Here is a 13609-nt window from a genome sequence, read left to right as displayed (position 1 = left end):
GGTTCAGGAGGGTACAAATTAAGTGTGAATCAGCTTTAGAAGAAAAGGAGATATTTTTTTGTATGAATTGATCCCCGAACTTATTTTTTTGGCTTTATAGAGGCACCATATGAGTTTTTTTGGTCTAAAAGGTCACTAAACCGGCTATTACAGGTTGACAAGGACTAAAAGAGCAGGTCATATCCTAGTTTAGGGACCCATAAAACCCGGCAAAAATTTTAGGGACTCAACAGGTAAACCCTAGAAAGTTCGTAGGGCATTTGTGTCATTTTCCCATACAAAGTTAAAAGGTGGAAATATATGTAATCTGAAACTAAATTTTGAATATTGCAATTGAGAAATAGTCTAATGTTTTCTCAAAGGTTCATTTAGATTAAGTTATAAAATACAAATGATTCCATCATTGGAACTAGTGTCTTTTTAATGAGAAAGAAATCACAAAGGTTCGGTGGAATTTCAAATAGGAAATAAGAGTCTGATTACCCATTTAAAGTTAGTTTATAAACATAAGCATGCTTTAATTACTTTAATTCATATGTTCTTATTTTGACAATAATATCCATAAGAATGATAAGTGATCATAACTTCTCAAAATTTGGAAATATTTCGTACGGATATGAAACTAAAGTTTCTAAATGGAGATTTGAAAGTATAAATCTATATAGTTTGTCTGACGGCCATGGGAAAGAACAAAAATGTGTAAATTTATGAAATTGATATATGACTTAAAGCAATCTTTAAGAGAATGATATCAACGGTTTGAACATGTAATGTTAGAGTAAGGATTCAAAATCAATGAATATGATGGAATAGATCCATAAAAATGACATTTTAAAGTGTCATTCCGTGTTGTGGCATAGTATCATCATGGATATACGAATCATATGATATCTTAACAATTTTACATATAGATGGTTAAAGTAAGAAATTATATGGACAAAACGATCCAAGGAGAATTGTATATGGTATACTTATTATTACAATGGTCAATGTTATAGTGAATTCATCAATACAAGTATATTACAAGTATATATGTTTATTTATCATATTATGTTAGAAAAAATTCTAGAGAGAAATGTAACATCCTGTTTCGAGAAGTTTCTTATTTTGGGGATTGTGGACAATAAATGGATCAAATAAAATCTTTGGGCTTCAAGGGAATAGGGTTTAGACCCTATTGGATGTCGATAATATTGGTTATGTGATCTAAGCCCTTGGTTTGTGTCTTGGAGTCAAAGGGTAAAATAGGAAAAGTGATGGTTCAAACTCCTTTCATAAATTAAAGATTTTAGTTTAGTGTGTTTTAAGTCAAATGTAATTAGATAGAGTTGTGGGGCTCCTCAATATATTTTCATGCATATAAAGATCGTCGAAAACGAAGTTGAAACGAAGAGGTTATGATTGTTTGAAATTGGAGTGAAATTTGGTGAAAACCCGTTCTCACGAGGTGATAAATAATTCCCACGACGTGAGGAACATGTTCTCACGAGGTGAGAAGTAATTCTCATGACGTGAAAACTATGCATCCCAAACCCATGATTTTTAAGGGTTTTCAAGGTATTTAAAGGTAAGGAACTAAAGATTCATGCTTTAGAGTATGTTCTTAGCCTCCATCATATCTAGAACCTCTTGGAAGAAACCCTAGCCTCCATTTTCAAAATTTAAGCCTCCCATCTCCTCTCTCGTCCATTTTTGGAGTTTTTGGTGGTTTTGGAGCAATGTTTCTTGTAAGATTGATCCTTGAAGCTTGGAAATTGAAAATCTTAACTTTCATCTACCTTTTAGACCTTTGTAAGTTATAAAGTTCTAAGCTTTATTGCATTTCATCTTGGATCTGAGCGGATTTGGTGTTTTGGTCCATTTTTATGAGTTTTGAGTGAGAGTTGGGAATAAAGTTTGCAACTTTATTACTATCCTTGGTCCCAAGAATGTTGTATGCTTCAGATCTGGATTCCAACACCTTTTGACTAGTTTTGAATATTTTCTTGGGCCTCACGGACTAGGAAAGTTTTGATCTTTTGCCTTCCCTTTCATCCATGCAATTTATCTTGGTCATTTAGGTCATTTTGGTGTATTAAAGTTTAGATCTTGAAAGCTTGAGACATTATTATGGATAAACTTTATACATCTAAACATCATGTTGATGGCACTGCATCCGGTTTTGTGCTTACGGTTTTGTGTTTAAATATTTTCAAGTACTTTTAGTTTCAAAAGGAGTAGTCCGACTTGATGGCACTGCATCCCCTGAATATTTATTCCGCAATGATTGTTTATGATTTTAGTCTAATGTTTAGAATATTTTTACTCTCATTGTATTTTGGGATAATGAATGAATGGTTTTGACTTATTTAAAAATAAAAATTTTACTAAGTATTTTTGAAATATTATAGGAAATCAATAGTGATTTATATATGGAGTGTTTGTTTATATGTAATTTTATATTATGATAATAAACTATATTTATAAAGAAAAAACTTGTATCTTGGTTTCTAATTTAATCTCAATAAATAATAAAAGTATCATTAGACAGAGAGGATGGATAAAAAGGTTACAAATCATCAATTAAAATTTCTTTGAATGCAAAATTTTAAAAGAAAAATGTTTTGGGTACCTTTAGATGCTCCCATCATCGTCAATCTAAAAACTGAAAACAGTAATTAATAGTCACTACATAGAAATTTACAAAAAAACAAGAATATTGAATGTCACAACGTATCTTCTATGACATGATTAGATACATAGAATATGAACTTTCAACAACTATTCGTATATTTTACCATCCGAATTAGATGTTAACCGTTTTGAGACCAAAAGGTGAAAAAAGATGATGAACCAGAACCATCATTCCATACGGCATCCGAATAATTTTTATATGATAACTTTTTTAGATCTCAACTATTTCTAGAAATCCATTTAATAATAAAAATATTTAATTTTTGATTTTAAGCAATGCGTTAATGTACAACTAAACAAGCACAAACACAATAGACTTTTAGCAATTTTACGTTTGACTTTTTGGATCTGATTTTTGAATGTTTTTGTTGTATTTATGATTAGAATGTAATCTATAGTTGTTATCTATCAAAGAATTAGCATTATTCAACATTTATTCTAGAGATATAGTTAATATTATGATACAAAATAATCAGAGAACATACAAAAATCAAACTATCCAAGAGATATGGAGTCTCTCAAGTACTATATATCAATTAATTAATTTACTAAAATCTTTGAAATAAAGAAACCATATATAAAAGTAGTTGAAGAAAAACGAGAGGGAAACTTAACTTAAAGGCAACGGAGACCCTGCAACAAACCTATAGGTACATGAGGGACACCTCGAATCTAAAACGAAAACAACACCCCTCGTTCTTTCCATTAAAAGGAACCCTTCACCTCTCTCCATCTCCACCTCCACCTCCACCACCACCACCACCACCCTGTGTTCTCCACCATGCAAGCCAGCGCCGGCCTAGTCGCCGGATCTCACAACCGGAACGAGCTCGTAGTCATCCATGGCCACGAAGAACACAAGCCTTTGAAGGATTTGACTGGTCAAGTCTGTGAGATATGTGGTGACGAGATCGGCGTCACAGTCGCCGGAGATTTGTTTGTAGCATGTAACGAGTGTGGTTTTCCGGTGTGCCGACCATGCTATGAGTATGAGAGAAGAGAAGGTAGCCAGAACTGCCCTCAATGCAAAACCCGATACAAACGTCTCAAAGGTTTGACTTTGACCTCAAAAAACTCAAATTCTTATCCAGGTTTGTTTTTCTTACGAATGGATTAAGTATTAAATATTAATTATACATTTATAGGAAGTCCTAGGGTTGAAGGAGACGACGATGAGGAAGATGTGGATGACATTGAACATGAATTCAATATTGATGATGATCAAAACAAGAACAACACTATTGCAGAAGCAATGCTTCAAGGAAAGATGAGTTATGGTCGAGGACATGAAGATGATGACAATGCTCAATATCCACCTGTCATTGCTGGCCGTTCGAAACCCGTAAGGAACAACTTTTGTTTTTATAAAGATCGAGACAGATAAGATTGTGTCTAGGTGATATCATGTTAGTAAGAAATGTTGAATCAGGGAATCTCTCTCTAGTCTCTAATATATACAAAGACAGAGTAGACTGTGTATAGCTGATGTGAGACACTAACAAACACCGAGAACTAACTAGATTAAGTGCCATGGATGTAGGTAAGTGGCGAGTTTCCAATATCGAGCCAACCTCATGGAGAGCAAACGTTGTCCTCACTTCATAAACGTGTGCATCCTTATTCGGCTCATGAGATTGGTACATTTTTTAACTTTTTTTTATGTCATTTGAAAGAATTAATAGTTATGAAATAATAATTGGATGAATTCCTTTCATAGGAAGTGGAAGATGGGATGAAAAAAAAGATGGAGGGTGGAAAGAAAGAATGGATGACTGGAAAATGCAGCAAGGAAATCTTGGTACTGAAGTTGATGATTCAGCTGATGCTGATATGGCCATGTATGTTTAATTTTGTCCTCAATATAATAAAGTTTCAAACTTTTATCGACTCGTATAAAATTCAATCTTTTCATATGATACAGGTTAGATGAAGCAAGACAACCACTTTCAAGAAAAGTACCGATTGCATCCAGCAAGATCAATCCTTACAGAATGGTGATTGTGGCTCGTCTTTTTATCTTGGCAATCTTTCTTCGTTACAGAATCATGAACCCTGTGCATGATGCATTTGGGTTATGGTTGACATCTGTTATCTGTGAGATCTGGTTCGCTTTCTCATGGATCCTCGATCAGTTCCCGAAATGGTTCCCTATAGATCGCGAAACTTATCTAGATCGCCTTTCTCTCAGGTAGTGATCATGATCACAGACTAATAACTGGCTCTGATATCATGTTAAAATTTGTGAGCTCATTGGTTTTGTGATGCACAGGTATGAGAGGGAAGGTGAGCCGAATATGTTGTGTCCGGTGGATATATTTGTGAGTACAGTGGATCCATTGAAGGAACCTCCACTTGTTACAGCTAACACCGTTTTATCAATTCTAGCTATGGATTACCCGGTTGATAAAATCTCATGTTACATATCTGATGATGGTGCTTCCATGCTTACCTTCGAATCACTATCGGAAACCGCGGAATTCGCACGAAAATGGGTTCCGTTTTGTAAGAAATTTACAATTGAGCCGCGAGCTCCTGAAATGTACTTTTCGGATAAAATCGATTACCTTAAGGATAAAGTTCAACCCACGTTTGTCAAGGAAAGACGCGCCATGAAGGTATTTATTATTTAATATTTTTTCTATGATGTTTTAGTGTAAACAGGCTCTGATACCATATTAAAAATTGTTTTTTTGTAGAGAGAATATGAAGAATTTAAGGTACGAGTTAATGCGCTTGTAGCGAAAGCTATAAAAGTACCTGCGGAAGGTTGGATCATGCAAGATGGGACACCGTGGCCGGGGAATAACACGAAAGATCACCCGGGAATGATTCAAGTGTTTCTTGGTCAAAGTGGAGGGACTGATGTCGAAGGAAACGAACTTCCTCGTCTTGTTTATGTTTCTCGTGAAAAGAGACCTGGTTTTCAACATCACAAGAAAGCCGGTGCCATGAATGCCCTGGTAATGATCACATCAGCTTGACACAGTCTCATCTGACTATACATCTTGTAGTCTACCCTTTTTTAAGGGCTATTTTGAAGAGAAATATAATTGTAACGAATATGTGATTGTTGTGGATGTTTTTTGGATTTACAGGTGAGAGTTTCCGCGGTTTTGACGAATGCTCCTTTTATGCTGAACTTGGATTGTGATCATTACTTAAACAATAGCAAGGCTGCACGAGAGGCGATGTGTTTCTTGATGGATCCACAAATAGGAAGAAAGGTTTGCTACGTTCAGTTTCCACAAAGGTTCGATGGCATAGACAGGCACGATCGATATGCCAATAGGAACACCGTCTTCTTCGATGTAAACATACAAAAACTATTAGTTTTTATTTAATGATATTGAAATTTGGTGTTTAATCGATGTATGTTTTTGTCTTTTTTCAGATTAACATGAAGGGTTTAGATGGAATTCAAGGCCCGGTATATGTCGGAACAGGATGTGTGTTCAGAAGACAAGCATTATACGGGTATGACCCACCAAAGGGTCCCAAGAGGCCGAAAATGGTGAGTTGTGACTGCTGCCCTTGTTTTGGACGCCGTAAGAAGCTTCCCAAGTATGAAAAACATGGACCGGGTGGCGATTTGGAAAACATCCAAGGATACGATGATGATAAAGAACTTTTGAAATCTCAAATGAACTTTGAAAAGAAGTTTGGACAATCGGCTATCTTTGTCACCTCCACTTTAATGGTGGATGGTGGAGTTCCACCATCTTCAAGCCCCGCATCGCTTCTCAAAGAAGCCATTCATGTCATCAGTTGTGGGTATGAAGACAAAACCGAATGGGGTTTGGAGGTAAAAACACATTATTTGTATGTTAGTTGATTGAATCTCATATTCACCTCCTCTCACAAATTCCCTTTATCATATAGTTGGGCTGGATTTATGGGTCGATCACGGAAGACATTCTAACAGGATTCAAGATGCATTGTCGTGGATGGAGGTCGATATACTGTATGCCAAAACGACCCGCCTTCAAAGGATCCGCTCCGATCAATCTCTCGGATCGTCTAAATCAAGTCCTCCGGTGGGCCCTGGGATCAGTCGAGATCTTTTTCAGTCGGCACAGCCCCGTTTGGTATGGCTACAAAGGCGGTAACCTAAAATGGCTCGAGCGGTTATCCTATGTCAACACCACCGTCTACCCCTTCACCTCCCTCCCCCTCCTCGCATACTGCACCCTCCCCGCCGTCTGCCTCCTCACCGGAAAGTTCATCATGCCGGAGATTAGCACCTTAGCAAGTCTCTTCTTCATTTCTCTTTTTCTCTCCATTTTCACCACCGGAATTCTCGAGCTCCGGTGGAGCGGTGTCAGCATTGAGGAGTGGTGGAGGAACGAGCAATTTTGGGTGATTGGTGGTGTATCGGCTCATTTGTTTGCGGTTGTACAAGGTTTGTTAAAGATTTTGGCGGGAATAGATACGAATTTCACAGTGACATCGAAAGCTTCGGATGATGAGGATTTTGGGGAGTTGTACGCGTTTAAATGGACAACTTTACTCATTCCTCCGACTACTATTTTGATCATTAACATGGTGGGGGTTGTGGCGGGGATTTCTGATGCGATTAACAACGGGTACCAATCGTGGGGCCCACTATTCGGGAAGTTGTTCTTTGCGTTTTGGGTGATTGTTCATCTTTACCCGTTTCTTAAAGGTCTCATGGGAAAGCAGAATAGAACCCCGACTATTGTGGTTATATGGTCTATTCTTCTTGCTTCTATCTTCTCGTTGCTTTGGGTCAGGATTGACCCGTTTGTGTTGAAAACTAAAGGACCCGATGTCAAGCAATGTGGACTCAATTGCTGAACATGAACATGAAATACCTCCTCCTTCAAGTGAAAAGTTTTGTTCATTGTACTCGATGAAAAAAGTTTGTTTCTGTTAAGATTGTAATCTAATGCCGATCAAAGAAAGTTTGTTTCTATTGAGAGTGTTTTCTGATGATATATTTTGAATTTCTGTGTTGTGACGTTTAAGCATACAACAAAGTTTAAATTCTAGAGTAAATTACACATTTCATCCATATGTTTGGTTTGTGGCACTATGGTCCTTAAAGCATGGTATCATTGCATGTTTGGTCCCCCGACAGTAACTTTTTTTTTTTTTTGAGTTTTGATTTTCCTTTGTTTTTACTTTAATCTTAGATTTGAACTTTTATGGGTTAGTTAAAATGTGTTTTTTTATTAGGATTTTTTTTGAAGATGAGATGAAGAAGATGAAGAAGACAAGGACATATTTGTCATTTAACATAGACATAAGAGATGCCGTGTTGACAAAAGCTCTAATTTACTCTAACTTGTAATTTCTTTTTTGCATTTCTTTTCTAGTAAAGATGTTAAAAATGACAATAAGAAGAGGAATAAAGCTAGAACCATTGCATTACCATTGATATGGATACATAAACCGGTAACATTTTTTTGCTATAATTACCCCCCAACACCTCTCCTAAAGTGATGGGAGAAAAAGAAGCACTCACACACACACAAAAGAAAACTGTACACACACTATATGTTGTCGTTGACGTATTTTCTTTTTTTTTTCTTAAGAATATAAAGTGAAGTTAGTGTAGAACATGGATGGAGTCATTTATGGGCGAAATCATAGACTCTTCAAATCTTGTTTCAACTGTATGAGATGTGTCCTAAGGGTGTATTCCTCTACCTGTATATATCCAAAAAAAATCAACATCAAGATAATCCAAACATTTCTACAAAAGTCTTATTCTTGTTACATTGTAGCTGCTAAAACTCGAACTCTTGACCTATTTCACAGAAATACAAGAGGCCCATACTTAGGTCCCCATGTTTGTGGGACAAAAGACATTATGTTTGTGGCATTTATAACAACCATGTTCATTAATAAGCTTCTTAATGGGCAAGTGGTCCACAATCTCTAAAAGCATGAAAACGAATTACCTAATTTGCCAACCTAACTAATTTCTATACACACTACATAATTACGTTTCTAAGAATAGAAAGATCGCATTTTTTATACAACCGAAAATGTAGAATGTTGCCAAAAGTTTCAATACGCAACTACACGCGTGAACCCTATTATTGTATCAATGAGAAGAAAGAAAATTACCCAATTAAAAGAGACATATCATAGTCATATGGCACATCACATCACACAGACACATACCATATGCTTTAATTGCATATGGCATGATGGAGGACCACTAGGCTACCTAAACTTCCTGCCCATAACTTAAACATAGAATGTTACTGTTATGCTTTACTAAAAAGTGGTGGGACTAATATGTAAATATGTTTTTTAATAAACTTTTTTGACCATTTAAAATGTAAATGTTTATTTACCTGTAGAGAAGATGCACAAGTTAATAAAGCTTCACATTGATCAAGAAGAGCTCTTTCTTGTGCTGCTACAGTTGCAAGTTCAGAAACCACCCAATTTGTCCCCTCCAACTGTAACAAAAGGAATTTATTTATTCACTTTTTATATAAACTTCAAGTAATAAAAGATATAGAACTTACTCTTGATAGTGTAGATTGTAAGGAGGATCCAATCGACTGCATTACTTGAATAGCTGAATAAACCGCTGACTTCACACTTTGTATATTTGCCTTGTAAATTGTAAAAACAAGTGTTATTACTTATTATTAGTTTAATATTAATATTAATATTAATATATAGGTTATTCGATTTTGTCTATGTGGACGCCACGTAGGCATCAAAAACATACCGTTGCCCATCCGGTAACAGGAAGGCGTAAAGTACTTGCTTTTAGATCTTCAATAGCACCATGTAATGCAAAATTATGGTCTCTTTCAATTGAACACCATTGATTTAAGTAACCAGTTTGAGTCATTAAAATCAAGTAAAGCTTTAACTGCAGTTTCATCTGGTTGATGTTAACCCTCTTTGCAGTTACTGAATCTTGAAGTCGTGACGTTGTTCTCTGTGCATTAAGTAAAGATCTCTGCATCACAAAATACGATAATATCAATATCGGTTTTCAGAATACTATTTTAATTTTTAATTAATATTTACAAAACAGACAAATGAAAGAACCAAACCTCTTACCTCAGCCGTTAGTTTCTGAGAATTTAAGGTGGCTTCCGCGCCGGCGTTAACGAAACGCCACTGGACTTGCCGGTTGTAAAGTAGGCGTAGATTATGAGCGTCTTCTATTCGATTTGCAACCTTTTTCCCCTTTTTAATGTCGGCGATAAATGTGAGAACAGAGACTGTATTCGAATTGCGTAATTGGGGGGAAGGAGTAGGAGTAGATGACGTCACGCCGCGACTAGGACTGGCGCCTCTAGCGGCGGCGGGTGGTGGTGGTGGTGGAGAAATTAAAACCCTTGTTCGCGATGGACTGACACCTCGTGAAATGATACCAGATGACTTATTTGGCGACTGAGATCGAATTGAGTTTTTTTCGGATAAAAGATTGGATATTCTTTGTGGATTATAGGAAAGCGACGATGGTTTTCTTGAATTTCCGTTTGTGGATTTTGGAGTTACGGGTTCATGATCGGGTGGGTCGATGTTTTTGGTTAAAACATTAGAAGACCCGGTTCTGTTAGGCCATCTATGGTGATCAAATCGATCGAAAGGTTTAGAATTTTCTAAGTGATCGATGGTGTTTTTGCCTTTGAGAGGACTTCTATTTCTCTCCGGCGTAGCTTTCCGGTATGTCGGTTGTGGTGGTGTTACAGTCGGTTTATGGCCGACATTTGACGAAGGCTTCAATGTCCGATCAAACATGGCTTGAGGAGGAGGCTTCTCTTTCTTACTAATCGGCATTGAAAATGCTGTTGATTGGAAAGCAACATTTAGGCTTCGCATTCTTGAAGGCCATAACGACTCCGGCAATTTACTACTACCAGTCGCCTTTCTTGCGGCGAGTTCGGTGTAAATAGATGTATCGTGAACTGGGGTGGAGGGGGACGGCGGCGACGGTGGTGTTGCTGCCGCTGGCGGTTGTCTGCGTCCGGCGGATACAGCTCTCTTTGAAATCGGCGCTGACGTTGAAGTTGTGACTGTTGTTTTGGTGTTTGGAGATGGAAAACGCCGTGGTGTAGGTGATTTGTACCTTGAATTAACGTCCCGATGAATTCTTCCATTGTTTTTGATCTTTCGGGTGTCTGATGCTTGATTTGATTCACATACGTCCATCCACTCTATTCGAATTCAACCACATTGATGTCTTCTATCACACGAACAACACATTTGCCAAAAATAATCCACGAATTTCTTGAAAAGACGATGGAATTTGCTTTCTTCTTCTTCTTCTGTTCTATCCTTTCACTGTCATTATTAAACAGAAGATAATATGATGAAAAAAGAAAAAAAGTGATAAAAAGTACACATCTTTACAGGCACACAGATCTGAAAATGCGAAACCTTTTGTAACTTGGAGCCAAAATAAAGCAAATGGATATCTTTGAATCATAATAACAAACTAAATATGATCATAAACAACTAAACATCATCAAGAAAATTGCACTTTAAGAATATTACACTTACACTTACACTTACTCTTACAGCTCATAAAAAAAAGGGAAAAGTGCGTTTGTTTGATTGGAGGAATGCAACCCATTTAACTCGAATACTGGAAACAGTAGGAAGAAAGGGAAGGCGATAGGTACAAGAGATGAGATGGAGGGGTGCGTAGGATAAGATTATGAGAAGAATCCTGCTAAAAAACACAAAAACTGCCACCTGTTGTCTCTTTCACGGATTTGCCATGGTCGACAGGACTGAAAGGAAAAGGAGTTGCAGAGTAATGGCGGAAATTCACACAATATAATCTTGAAAACATTGATGAACAAAAATACAATCCCACCAGATTGTCTAATACTTTATATTTATTCTTTGTTTGTCTACATCTGAGTAAAGATTATTTAATACAATCAACATTTTGGATTTTTAAACTTTAGAAGCTTACTTTTTACATTTACAGTCAAAGGTTAACTGTAAATATTAGATTATGGTCAATAATAAGCATGTAATGATGGGATTATGGAAGCATCCATGGAGGACCATGTGCCAAACAGGATCATTGTCCCTCCTTGTGATTAATTCACTGAATCCGTTCACACAGACACAAAACATATACTATTTATCAATATAAAACTCAACCTAATTAACTAAAGGCTAAAAGATATTTAGGTAAAGATCTCATTATTACATAATGAAATGCATATTGAGATTGATTAAGCTGAAATGAAACAACATGAACACCTTTTAACCAAATACCACTTAATGATAGATGTATGAACCCTATATCATACATATTCAAAACTCAGAAGCTACATATATGATACTCTTTTGATACTTATCATAGTTATTGACTTTGTTCAAAAGATCAATATATTTATATCAATTTGATACTTTTAAGAACCAAGGAAGAAACCTCATACAAATTACAAAAATCCCTATTTTCTATAATATAACAGTAAAAAATTCAGAGAACCATACATGATGTAGTGGCTGGATTCCACAGATTTCTGTCTGAAATATCAGGAACTGTGTCGAAGTAAGAGATATCAATATAAAATATACTATCATTCTACATCATATATTTTTCTATAAACTAAAACAGATCTGCATAGAGATTGATTCTATTCTTTTTCATCTCGATGCTCTCGGATACCGTAGACATGAAAATAAATATTCAATAAAAACTGATTAAACTTCTAACTCCTGATTCACCATTAATGACATTAAATTTGACCTCGAAACTGAAAGTTGACGGTGAATTAGTTAATCTAGTCAACAATTTAAACGATACTAAACGTAATTTGAAATTTTCACCGGATGCACACAAATTAAACACAGGATAGAGTGAAAAATAATCTGACCGGTGATCAATTAGACTAGATGACCGGAGATTGCTGAGAGGGCTGAATATTCCGGCGACGCAGCCGTTAAGTTTTGAATATTGAATCAGTCAATATCAGGAATTCGAAAAGCGGGAGAGAGAAAGAGAGACGGCTTCTAGTTATAAACAGTTAATCGTTCGGTTGAAGGAGAAGAGATGAGTATTTTGTCACATTTTACTAATGACCAAAATAACATTTAATATTTTTTAATTAAAATATTAATATTTTTAGTGAAATTGTAGCATACAAAATCTGATCCGGAAAAGCTTGTAGGTATAATCTGGCATGACCCTGGCCAAAAAGAAAAGAAAATACATCTTATTTTTAATATTAAAAGCTTACAAACATAAATTTAATATGTAACTTATATATTACAAATACTTTGAAGATAGTTAAAAATATATATATATATATATATATATATATATATATATATATATATATATATATATATATATATATATATATATATATTATAAGCATTGTAGATTTGTAGTTGTAGTATTTTGTGTGCATAGAGTAAAATGCCCGTAAAATATAGCCATTAACATAATCAATAATAAAGTTTGAAATTTATTAAATAACAAAAAAAACCCATGAACACAAATAACCAAATCATTTCTCAATTCCAATTTTCAGGGATTCTGTTTCTCATCATATAACAACAACGGTTCTTTGTGACTAAGAAATCAATCACGTTTGATTTGAACATATAAGTGTCATAGCTTTGTGCATCTCCTATGTTTTTATATGCCGATATCACATTGTTAGATCTCCACTTCTCATACATTTGACCAATTTTAAGATAATTTTGACCCAAAAGGCCAAAACAAACAATAGTTTTTCACTTATCATTTATTTTCGAGAAGCATCCATATACAGACATAAACTAATTTAAAAACAAATAAACCCTAAAAGCCTTGTATATAATGGTTAAAAAACCTTCAAAGTTTGTATAACGATTAGACCATGTTAATGAGAAAATTTTACTTGATGAATAAGACACCTCCATCTTTCAACATAAGAATTAATTTTATTTGGTTCATATAAAAAGATATGTTATACATCAGCTTCTT

At 35.5% G+C, this 13609-nt stretch overlaps 2 protein-coding genes across 6 annotated transcripts; one reads left to right on the top strand and one right to left on the bottom strand.

The window, feature by feature from the left end:
- Positions 1 to 3399: 3399 nt before the first annotated feature.
- IRX3 (Cellulose synthase family protein) lies at positions 3400 to 7610 on the top strand. The gene is made up of 10 exons (XM_079018058.1): positions 3400 to 3725; positions 3819 to 4015; positions 4214 to 4310; positions 4391 to 4511; positions 4595 to 4861; positions 4943 to 5288; positions 5370 to 5633; positions 5769 to 5981; positions 6065 to 6475; positions 6553 to 7610. The coding sequence occupies exons 1-10, from the start codon at positions 3455 to 3457 to the stop codon at positions 7486 to 7488; spliced, it is 3123 nt and encodes a 1040-aa protein (XP_078874184.1). The 5' UTR covers positions 3400 to 3454; the 3' UTR covers positions 7489 to 7610.
- Positions 7611 to 8038: 428 nt separating this feature from the next.
- LOC145071149 (AUGMIN subunit 8-like) lies at positions 8039 to 12669 on the bottom strand. 5 transcript variants are annotated; one of them, XM_079018064.1, is made up of 7 exons: positions 12513 to 12661; positions 12130 to 12177; positions 9727 to 10956; positions 9386 to 9622; positions 9177 to 9266; positions 9000 to 9107; positions 8039 to 8343 (listed from the first exon to the last, which is right to left on the bottom strand). In XM_079018064.1, exons 3-7 carry the CDS (start codon positions 10822 to 10824, stop codon positions 8281 to 8283), a joined length of 1596 nt encoding a protein of 531 aa, XP_078874190.1. In that variant the 5' UTR covers positions 10825 to 10956; positions 12130 to 12177; positions 12513 to 12661; the 3' UTR covers positions 8039 to 8280. The 5 variants fall into 5 exon arrangements, with proteins under 5 accessions (XP_078874190.1, XP_078874185.1, XP_078874187.1 ...); XM_079018059.1 differs by lacking the exon at positions 12130 to 12177 and having other exon boundaries at positions 12513 to 12669; XM_079018061.1 differs by lacking the exons at positions 12130 to 12177; positions 12513 to 12661 and adding an exon at positions 11176 to 11502.
- Between the last annotated feature and the right edge of the window lie 940 nt (positions 12670 to 13609).

The sequence above is a fragment of the Lactuca serriola genome, chromosome 8 (genome assembly GCF_051521515.1).
Source record: "Lactuca serriola cultivar US96UC23 chromosome 8, Lser_US96UC23_V15, whole genome shotgun sequence".
Classification (NCBI taxonomy): Eukaryota; Viridiplantae; Streptophyta; class Magnoliopsida; order Asterales; family Asteraceae; genus Lactuca; species Lactuca serriola.
Note: the sequence above shows the minus strand (reverse complement) of the source record. Positions and strands in the feature narration are given on the sequence as shown.

What these genes read in the sequence shown, in the direction of transcription:
- IRX3 (XM_079018058.1), top strand. Translation starts at nt 3,455, where the DNA reads ATGCAAGCCAGCGCCGGCCTAGTCGCCGGATCTCACAACCGGAACGAG. An exon ending in AGGAAAGACGCGCCATGAAG is followed by an intron (nt 5,289 to 5,369) that starts GTATTTATTATT and finishes GTTTTTTTGTAG; the next exon opens with AGAGAATATGAAGAATTTAA. An exon ending in AAACCGAATGGGGTTTGGAG is followed by an intron (nt 6,476 to 6,552) that starts GTAAAAACACAT and finishes TTTATCATATAG; the next exon opens with TTGGGCTGGATTTATGGGTC.
- LOC145071149 (XM_079018059.1), bottom strand. Translation starts at nt 10,824, where the DNA reads ATGGACGTATGTGAATCAAATCAAGCATCAGACACCCGAAAGATCAAA. An exon ending in TACAATCTACACTATCAAGA is followed by an intron (nt 9,108 to 9,176) that starts GTAAGTTCTATA and finishes CTTTTGTTACAG; the next exon opens with TTGGAGGGGACAAATTGGGT. An exon ending in CTTGTGCATCTTCTCTACAG is followed by an intron (nt 8,344 to 8,999) that starts GTAAATAAACAT and finishes GGATATATACAG; the next exon opens with GTAGAGGAATACACCCTTAG.